The sequence below is a fragment of the Falco naumanni genome, chromosome Z, assembly GCF_017639655.2.
Source record: "Falco naumanni isolate bFalNau1 chromosome Z, bFalNau1.pat, whole genome shotgun sequence".
NCBI classification, from domain to species: Eukaryota; Metazoa; Chordata; class Aves; order Falconiformes; family Falconidae; genus Falco; species Falco naumanni.
In genome coordinates, this window is record NC_054080.1 from 49,670,388 (window position 1) to 49,680,428 (window position 10,041).

Sequence of the window (10,041 nt, forward strand, 5' to 3'; positions counted from 1 at the left end):
TAGATGAACTTGCTTTTCTTAGGCTGTTTTTGTTGGCTTCATGGAATTTTTTGACTGCAGGCTACAGTAGCAGACTGAAAGAACCCTTTCTTTATGCAGGTTATGCTTTTCCACTTTAAATAACCAAGACTGTAGCAGCTATCGCAATGCTTGTTTATCCACTGTTTTGTAGTTGCAGTCTGCAGTGGCCTTTCACAATGAGGTGTTATTAATCAGCTACCTGTGAGTCACAACTCCTGTGCTGGTCTTTTCCTTTGCAGATGTCACCGTTGTTCACACCTGCCCACCAGCCTGTACGAAAAGAGTGAGAAGCCATGCATGCTGTCGGAGTACACGAAGCAATACCCGCTTTATCCCATCACTCTTCCCAGAGGCTCATTAAAACTGAAGGAAGCATCCAAGATGGCACAGATACCCATGGAAGGCATCTCGACTACAAAGTATGAAAAGTAGTGAAAGAGAGTGAGAACTGTGACTTAGATAATGTGTGTGTGAGAGATGGGTAATGGAGAAAAAAATGATTTGTTTTCACAAGGGGAGCCTGAAAAGAACAATGTTACGGTTGTACAAACTCTCATGAGGGCTCTGTGAAGGAGGAGTGAAGGTCTGTGTGAGGCCAGTTGTTGTAGTGGAGACAAACAGCTATTTTTCTTGCACTTCCTGGAGGCTGAGATGTGATCTGGTCAGAGAATACATGGGCCACAGAAGCACTGTCGTGGTCTTGACTTTTGCTCACTCTTTGTTTTGGGAAGCAGAAATGTGATCTGGGAAAGTATGGATGATGCTGGAGGAATATTTTTCTTCTGTTCTGGGTTTTGTGTGGCACTTTGCACACTGTAACATAAGTGACTAGTTTCCAAGGAGTTGTGAATATGGTAGAGTTTGGTGACTGAAAGGGGGTGTTAGTATTTTCCTCAGGGTAGTCACGGTGGATTGCTGGGCTATTTCTGCTTCTCATCCATGTTGTTACTCAATGTTGGTGTTTGGCAGAAGTCCTCACACTTGCACTGTGCCCATTTCCCTGTTGGAAGTAGTTTCTGAGACTTCCCTGCTGCTGGTAGAGTGATGTGCCAAGTGCTTGTCCACAGAAGAAACTTGTAAGAAGTAGGAATCTTATCCTTTGTTATGAATCTGAGGACTTTGCTTTCCTCAAACAGCAGCTGCTGCCTCAAACAGCAGCTGCTGCCTGATCTTGATGTTCCCTATCTTTGTGACATCAAAGGACACTAAGGGCTAATGGCTTTAAACTGAAATAGGATGGATTTACATTAGATATAAGGAAGAAATTCTTTACTGTGAGGGTGGCAAGATAGTGGAAGAGGTTGCCCAGAGAAGCTGTGGATGCCCCATCCCTGGAAGTGTTCAAGGTCAGGTTGGATGGGGCTTGAGCAACCTGGCCTAGTGGAAGGTGTCCCTGCCTGTGATGGGGGGATTGGAACTAGGTGATCTTTAAGGTCCCTTCCGACCCAATCCATTCTATTGTCCTATGATTCCATGAATTAGAGACCTATGAGATGCCAATGGCTCTTAATAAAGTCTTAACACTTAACACCACCCATTTGCCCTCCCATCCAAGCCATGAGCAGCCATTTCTCCAGGACAATGCTGTGGGAAATGGTGTCAAAGGATTTATTGAAATCTAGGTAGTCAGCATCCACCACCTTTCTGTCATCCACTAAGCTGGTCATCTTGTCATAAGATGGAGATCAGGTTCATCAAGCAGGACCTGACTTTCATAAACCCATGCTGTCTGGGCCTGATCCCCTGGTTGCTCTGTACATGCCATGTGATGGCACTTGGGGTGATCTGCTCCATAACCTTCCCCGGCACCAGCGCCAGGCTGACAGGCCTGTAGCTCCCCAGATCCTCCTTCCCGCTCTTCTGGTAGATGGGCATCACATTTGCCAGCCTCCAGTCAACTGGGACCTCCCAGTTAGCCAGGACTGCTGATAAGTGATTGAAAGTGGCTCAGTGAGCACTTCTGCCAGCTCCTTCAATACTCATCCTGACATGGAAGAAGCTCTACCAACTCCTTCCTCTACCTATGCCTTTTAAAAAGTTGTCAGTTTAAATCACAAATGTAGCTGATGAAGTCTGAAATGCCCAACTTACATTTGAGATACCTCTGTCCGCATGTGAGTTTTCAGCAATGACTGAAAGAATTAGGGAGTTTCAAAGAGCAGACTTCACTTGTGTATGTGCCTTCCATCTCCAGCATGAGACAAAGCAGCTAGATATCTTTGTGTCTGCCTATAACTAAATCCTGGGCTCAGTGGTTAAGGCAGGTAAGGAGGGGCAACCACTGTGCGGGGTCTGTCAAGGAGTCCTTAGAAACTTGCCATTCATTAGAAACTTGCCATTCAATCAGCAAAACTATACCGGCTCAGAAAAGGCTAGCAGTTCCCACAGTAACTGTTACTCCTGGAGTTTAGTACAACTTCTGAAAAGTAGTCTGCTAAGAAAGTGCAGAAACTCCCTATATTTCTTCAGAGCGTGTACTCTACCAAATATATAAAACTTGTCTACCCTTCTAAGAGGAGAAAACACAGAGCCTGAACAGTTAGCCATCGGATTGCAGGTCTTGCTGTCCTCTAGGCAATGCTGGTAAGAAAATACGCCCAGCATCAAAGTACCATGGCCTAATGGAAAAGTGCCACCGCCTATTGGAGGGCTGCTAAAAGCTCTGGTTGTATGTGGCTAAACTCAGAATGAACTGATGAAGAGAATGAGAGTAACTGCAGGGACTGTGAGGCCAGTGGGCACTGAGTTGTCAGCAGTCTTCTCTAATAGCACTTTGTTGAGTGTTAGGTGTCACACTGGAACAGCAAACTCCTCTGATAAAGTCTGGGACTTGCAGGCATACCATTTTTCATGGCATCTTGGATGCAGGTTGGCACTCCCTTATCAGCAGATCAGTGTCTACTATCTCCATTGCAGATTCTGTTGTATTGCAGTAGTCAGAGTGGGGAAAGGTACTCCCACTGACAGAAAACCCTTGATCATGCTGGTGAAGAATTGCCGGCCTGTGATCTGTTACTTGCCTCTTGTACAGGCTCAGCTGTTTCAAATGTGGGATTGTGTGGTGTGCTGTGGGTGGCTCAGGAAAGACCCTCTCTGTTGCTGTGCCCTCTCTGCTACTGAGGGTGCTGCATGCCTGTTGTATTCCTGCATGTCTTTTTCTTGAAAGAGCTGTTGGTTTTAAATTGCTGACAAAAGTATGCCAAGGGACTACAACATTTGTGGACACCTCTTGATGCTCTTGGATTTTTTTTAACTTCTGCATTTCTGTTTTTAACCCTATATCTAATGCTTTGCAATGTCAGTTCTCTTTTCCTGGTCCACACAGACTTTTGAGTACCTTGTTATTTGCTAAAATATGTAATTAATACAGTATATTCAGCGGCTCAGGCTCTTGCCCACCTAGCACCACTCCAGATGTAAAGCACAGTATTATTAGAATAGCTCCTGCACTGACCATTTGTCCTGGCCAGCTGCCAATGGTGTAAACAGATCTGCACACCTGTGGGAAAGTACTCTGACATTACAGGCTGAATTCGCTGGTGCCAGGCGCAGACTCTCTGCCCTGTATCAAAGGATGCGGGCAGTGAAATAGGTTCAGGTTAGTGAATGTTGGATGGCAATGTTATTTTCTTCTCCGTCTTGTTTCTGTAATGTTTTCTTGGAGTAAGTAACAGTATATAATGCTCCAGTATCTTAAAATAGCTTTTTTACAGTGGTACCTGAGAGAAAGCTGACTGACTGACCATGCTGATAAAGCTGTTCTGTTGTTATCTCCTGATCCTGGCTGAATTGCTCTGCAGTGTACTGTCTGGGAAGGCTATTGTTGGCTCTCTCAGGTTTCCCATGTGTACAAGACACCCTGCTGTAATTATTTGGCTTTAAAAAGGAGTTAGGTCTTCTGATGTAAGTCCGATGTAAAACAGAGATAGCTTTGTGTAAGGCCATTAACCTCACTGGGTGAAAAGAAGGGGGAATCTCGCCTGCCTGAGGCTGTCCAGAGCTGCCTCAGTGCCTTTTTCAGAGTCCAGGTTTCCAAATGCGGAAGGCTTGTGCGTTTCATTAACTGCTTGTATTCTATCCAGGCTTCCTTAGGCTGTGGAGATAAGGGGAAGTATTAATTTCTTTGTGTGTCCAGAAAAAGGAACATAATTTTTTCCTTAAGACAAAAGACATAATTAAATTATTCTATTCACAGGAAGGATTACATAGCTCATGAAGTGTTGCCACAGAAACTTAAACCAGCTGAAAAGTATCTCAAGAGTGATGAGCGTATGGATTTAACCACCACTTATAAACAAGATTATAACTTCTACACTCTCTCTCGAGTACCTCCATGCCTCTCCCATGTGATAAGACACATTCTCAGCTCCAAGATGGAAACAAGAACCAGTTACAAAGGTATGTGCCCTTGCAGCTCCTCTCAGAACTTCACCAGTAGCTTCAGTTTTTGAAGGAGACAGATCAAAACAGTGCAGTTGTTATTTCTTCTGTCTGCATATGTCAACAAGTTGTGTGGGAACACATAGACACAAATAGTTGGGAATACAGCTCTGATTAATGGTAGCATTGGAATCTCTCTGAGTTCAGCTGCTTTGCATATCTGACAGGCCTACAGGCAGTCTAGGTAGAAGCAGGGCCATGTGAACTCCTGCAAGTGGGTCCAGCATCATCATCTTCAGGATACACTGAACATACTCTTGGTATACTTGCAGGGCTGGTCCGTACATTCAGTGGATCAGACACATCCAATATATGTAGAATTTTCTGGGTCTGAGCAGGTCATGAAGCATGGGACCCTTTTTTTGTGTGTGCTGCAGAGTTAATATGTGGATGTGCAAGAGATGTGTATGGCAATTACAGACACACAGAAGTTCCACACAAATGTCCAAAGCACTCAAGCTCTACTCCTGATAAAACAGATCTCTGTGTGCATCTAACTGTGCCCTTGTTCCTCAGCAGCAGTAACAGTGTAGGTGGTTTGTCTTTCTGGGGGCTTCCTTCCTTCCTCTCCTCCACCTTCTCTCTACCTCTCTTCTGCATGCGCTGGGAGAAAACTTCCATTTACAAAGTTACAGCAACTGCGCTAGTTTTGGTAGTAACTAGTTTTGGTAGTAAGTCATAAGTAGGAAATCAGAGGACTTTGCCTCCCCTCTGCATGCCTTCCAGCTAACACTGCTAAGCAGATAGCTAGCATTTGTGTATTTCTTAAAATAATTTCATTTCATTTCATTATGCTGTACAAATATAAAAGCTTATGATTGGTGCTGGCATGTCATGCATGTCTGTACATTGTCCAGTGTACAGAAACAATTTTTTTTCTTGGAACTTAGAATGATAAAGGAAGTAAGGAAATAAAAGGTATGTGAATGCAGTGTTAAGATTACCCAGCTGAAATGACTGAAAGTCAGACTCTAGTGCAGCTGCAGGTTTGGAACAGCATAAACTAGAATTTTTACATTAAGCACACAGGAAATACTGTCCATTTAAAATGACTTGACTTGTGAATACTATGACCTGCAGGTGCAAAATACCCACGTTTACATGATTTTGAACACTTTGTTTTGCATAGGCATTGTGACCAGATGGTATTCATTGGAATAGCTTCAGTGAAGCCAGTAAAAAAAGGCTGCTTTGCACAGTGGAGGATCCTTCTGTGTTTAGATATCCTTAACTTCTCTGTGTCTGAACCAGATGTATATCTTTGTCTTTTTATCAGTGCTTAGGTCAGCACCTTAACTGTTACTCCAGAACTCTAATAAAACGTATCACAGCAACGTTTGATTATAATTTGCAGTATTTTTCAAAGCACTGCAAATGGAAATCTTTGCCCAAACCCCTTCAAAGATGAAGCTGCATACTGAATGAATTCCCCTTTAAAGGCCCAGGTTCACAAAAAAATAAACTTTTCATTGTGCTGTTTTCCAAGCATTGTTAGGTTTTACTGATCACTACTCAAATGTGTAATTTTGAAACATGCTATTCAACTAATTATCATAATTCAAATATTTAACCAGCATATAAAACAGTAAGACACTGGCATTTTGTTACTTTTCCTACTGTATCCTCCTTCCTGCTAAACACACCATATCCCAGACAACACTGTAGGTTTAAGATGATGCTATTGCATATCACAATTAATATCAGATGAATTTGAAACTTAAGCTTTCAAAATTCTTATCTCTTCCAAGCTACACATATTGCTGTTTCTGTCTATTTGCAGGTATGCAATCTAATTTTAGATTTGTCTTGTTTGGTTATAGTGAGGTGTCCTTAACCCTCCAATAACATATGGTTCATATCCTCCATTCCCTCCTGTACCCCCTAATGTTTTCAAGATTGTGCTACGTGGGAAACTATTAATATCTATGGGAGAAGAATTAGAGTTACAATAAAATCATAACATATTTTGAAGGAATAGTAGCACTGCTGGGTTACATTAAGTAAAATAAATTCATAATGCCTATGAGGTCTCCAAATATGTAGAGCCTGTAAATTTTTAAAATTGAAGACAGATGGATTTCCTTGTCCTCTTCTGAAGATTCTGCAAAAGCTTTTTTAACGTCCAAAATGCACAGACTGTTTTCCAGCAAAGATGATGGGAGAATCTTGGTTGGCCTCTGAAATGTTAGATCTCTGAATGAGACTGCTTAGAGATGGTCTGAATCTCATTAGTTTCTCACTTTATAAGACTTTATTCCTGTAATGAGGTGTGTCTGTATATGGCCGTGGTTCACCCTGGTGGACCATCTCTCCAGCAAAATGATGTAACCTAGGCATGGACACTAGGTCAGCGTCCCACCAGTGTGATGGTGCCTGGACATCTCCTATTCCCCCAGAGAAACAGGAGCACCTGGGACATTTAAAACCCTCTGTACTAGCAGGGCACACAGCCTGGGCTTCAGTGGCACCACTAGTGGCAAATGAGTCTATGCTGGCACACGCAGGCAGGCCTGCATTCCCAGCTGGCTATGCTAATTAGTGGCACGAGGGCAGCTCTGTACTCAAGGGTCAGGGTGCTCACTGGGAGCAACATGGCACCTGTGGCTGCTGCTTCCCCTTGTGTGCCAGGGCAGAGAACTTGATTTGAACCAGAAAGACTTTAAACAGACACCTAATAGGGGCAAAAAGTTATTTTTTGATCAACATCACATTGTAACGAACACGTCCTTTGTGTAACTGTGTTTGTGCAGTGCAATAGTCACTGCCATTCAGAAGAAATAACTCTGTTTGGATTGGAAAGTTCAAATATATTGATACCTAATTGCATCATTTACTCTCTAGTACTTTGAAATCTAGACTTCCTTCCTGTGCAGAGTCAGCTGGAAGCTTATTTGCCTCATGACTCTCAATGTGGTTTGAAAGGAGGGAAAATGAAAAGAAAAAAAAAAAAAAAAAGAAAGACTTGGGTTAGCTCCAAGGCTATTTCAGCTTCTTACCAGTAACCATGATACTCTCTAGGGTAAGCTGCACAAGATTCCTAGGAAGAGAAAATACATAGTCTTGCGGCTGCAGCACTGGTTCAGAGAGTTAGTCAGCTTTGCAATAGATTTCTAGTGTGACTCAGTGCAAATCTTTTTAAGTCTCAGTGCCTCATTTTTTTCCCTGCTATTCTGCTGAGGAAGGAAGATACAAATGTCTCTAAAATGCTGCCTAAAATGTTTTCTTGGTCATGAATTTAGATGACAAGGTTTCTGGAGTATGGACTATCTCTGTGATATGATTCAATGCTTCAGATCAGTGTAGCCTTGGTCTGCAAAATCCAGCATGGTTTTTCTAATAAGGAAGAACTGGAGACAGAAGTACAAGCTTCTCCTTGCTTTCTGCTTGTAGTGACAGCAGGAGTACCACAGAAAGCAAAGCCAAGAGCCAAGGAGATGCCACAGAATACAGCTTGCTGACACCAAGATGAGCAACAAAACCCTGAACTCAGCGAACAGTAGGCAGCATCACATCTGTGCAGCTAAGAATCAGGTCATCCCCAAATGAGAACGTACAAATAGGAAGGGTAGCTCTGCAAATTGGCTGTTAGAGTGGGATGGTAGGCATCTGGTTCTCTTTGCCCCAGAGATACTGTGGGAGACACCTGAACAGCCTTCTGCAGACATAGGCATACTCTGCTTGTGCTCTGAGCCAGCCACAACATAGCTGCAGGAAGGTAAATGAAGGGCGTCAAAGTCAGTGCTATGATACTCTGCTTCCATGATTTCTGGTTGTCTGAGCATGAGGACATTGCATTTCACCATCTGTGTAGGTATGGGAGGATACAGGACTATTTTCACTCAATTTTTTTTTTTTGGTAGATGCTAAACATTTCCAGGGATTAGCATACTGGCATATAATGTGTTCTACAGGATCTCTTTTAATAGGATTTGTCAATCATTACAACATCAACAAATATTTAGTACAGTAGAAAAATGTAATAATCAAAACAAAATATGGTAAATGCTTAAACTCACCAAAGAAATTCAGTTGAACACTTAGATAGGCTTCCTCTTACATTTCAGATGACTACGTGCTGTGGGATGAACCAAAGACAGAGCTGATCAGACCAAACAACAGGTTTCGCCCATCAGAAGAAAAATTTAACCACAGAACCACTGTCCAGGATGACTATCTCTACAGGGGGCCAGCTGCCACTCAAAGGGGCAAACCTCTGAATCTAGTCCAGAAAACCCAGGCTCCCTTTGAATATATAACCAGTTATAGAGTGAATTATGTGCAGCGTCCTCTGGAGAAACGTTATGTCCATAAAAATGAAAAATACAAGGCCAATGAGGTCCCATTTGATGATCTCACTACCCACAAAGTTTCTTACAAGGGGCTGGCTGGTCTACCAGCCAAGCTTGCAAAACCATACCAGCTGAAGCGTCATGATCTTCCATTTTCTGCTACAACCGAGTTTCAGGAAAAATACCGAGCTTGGCCACGGCCTCCCAAATTCAGCAAAAACCCTGACGTATATCTTCCTCCTCTGGAGAAAATGGACCTTCACACCACTACTCAGACAAGTTACAAGCACCCGAATGGCAGGCCAGCCAAGATGTGTCGATCTTTGGAGCAGTTTAAAAAAAGCACTGAGCTGTTCAATAGCTCTTCGATAATGAAGGAAGACTATAAGCCTTGGCTGTGCAAGAAACAAGAACCTATCACTCAGGCTCCAGAGCTGACTTTCCCAGCAAAACCAATGGATTGCTTGACTACCTTTCAGACCCACTATGTGCCTTATCTGCTTACAACTGTGAAGAGCTATAAACCTGGCTGGTCAGGCCCAAAGCATCGTACTGTGCTAGATGCTAAAACTATCTACACTACCAGCTACACACCAAAGGGCATTGTTAGATGCTTGGCCTCTTACAAAGACCCACCCGGTTACGTCTTTGAGGGAACTGATGCCGATGGTCACAAATTCTATCTCCCTGCTTCCAAGAGTGAATTCCTGCAAGGTGGACACTGAAGGAAAAAATAGTGGATGCAGTGTTCTTCAAGATATATTCAAAGAGCAGAGCCTCAATGACAAATGACAGTTTGATTTTATTTGTAACCTTCTTTCAAACCAATCACTGATTTCATATTTGGAGAGCTCTTAAAATAAACTTAATTCCCAGGCATTGGCTTCTACTGGATCTTTTGCTCAAATGAAACACATAAAATCCAGGGAAAAGACACATTGGTGCTTGTTTCTCTGCATTTTGTTTCTTTTTCTCACCTTACTCTTGCTCTTTATTTGAGAGAGAAATCCCTCTGCTGAGACACTGAAACAGAGATCTTGTAGCGACACACAATATTTTTAGTGTAACGGGGATTCAGCTGTGTCTGTGATGGCAGAGGCAGGGCAGCCTCTTCAGATGAACTACATGCTGTGTAGTCACACTTAATAGTCATGGCTGGATAGCAAAGTCTGAGGTCTGGCTGTTTCCTGAGTTTTTAGCTCAAGTGCTAGGTAAAGCTGCTGCATGCTGGAGGAAAGGCTTGTGTCTCACCATCAAAGTGGCTACTTTTGAAGAGGAAGTGGAAGAGAAT

The 10,041-nt window shown here is 42.9% G+C and overlaps 1 protein-coding gene across 1 annotated transcript; it reads left to right on the top strand.

The window, feature by feature from the left end:
- The first annotated feature begins 402 nt into the window (after positions 1-402).
- On the top strand, positions 403-9,513 carry SAXO1 (stabilizer of axonemal microtubules 1). The gene is made up of 3 exons (XM_040580024.1): positions 403-440; positions 4,217-4,419; positions 8,526-9,513. The coding sequence occupies exons 1-3, from the start codon at positions 403-405 to the stop codon at positions 9,473-9,475; spliced, it is 1,191 nt and encodes a 396-aa protein (XP_040435958.1). The 3' UTR covers positions 9,476-9,513.
- Positions 9,514-10,041: the final 528 nt, after the last annotated feature.

What these genes read in the sequence shown, in the direction of transcription:
- SAXO1 (XM_040580024.1), top strand. Translation starts at nt 403, where the DNA reads ATGGCACAGATACCCATGGAAGGCATCTCGACTACAAA. An exon ending in GAAGGCATCTCGACTACAAA is followed by an intron (nt 441 to 4,216) that starts GTATGAAAAGTA and finishes TTCTATTCACAG; the next exon opens with GAAGGATTACATAGCTCATG. An exon ending in AACAAGAACCAGTTACAAAG is followed by an intron (nt 4,420 to 8,525) that starts GTATGTGCCCTT and finishes CTTACATTTCAG; the next exon opens with ATGACTACGTGCTGTGGGAT.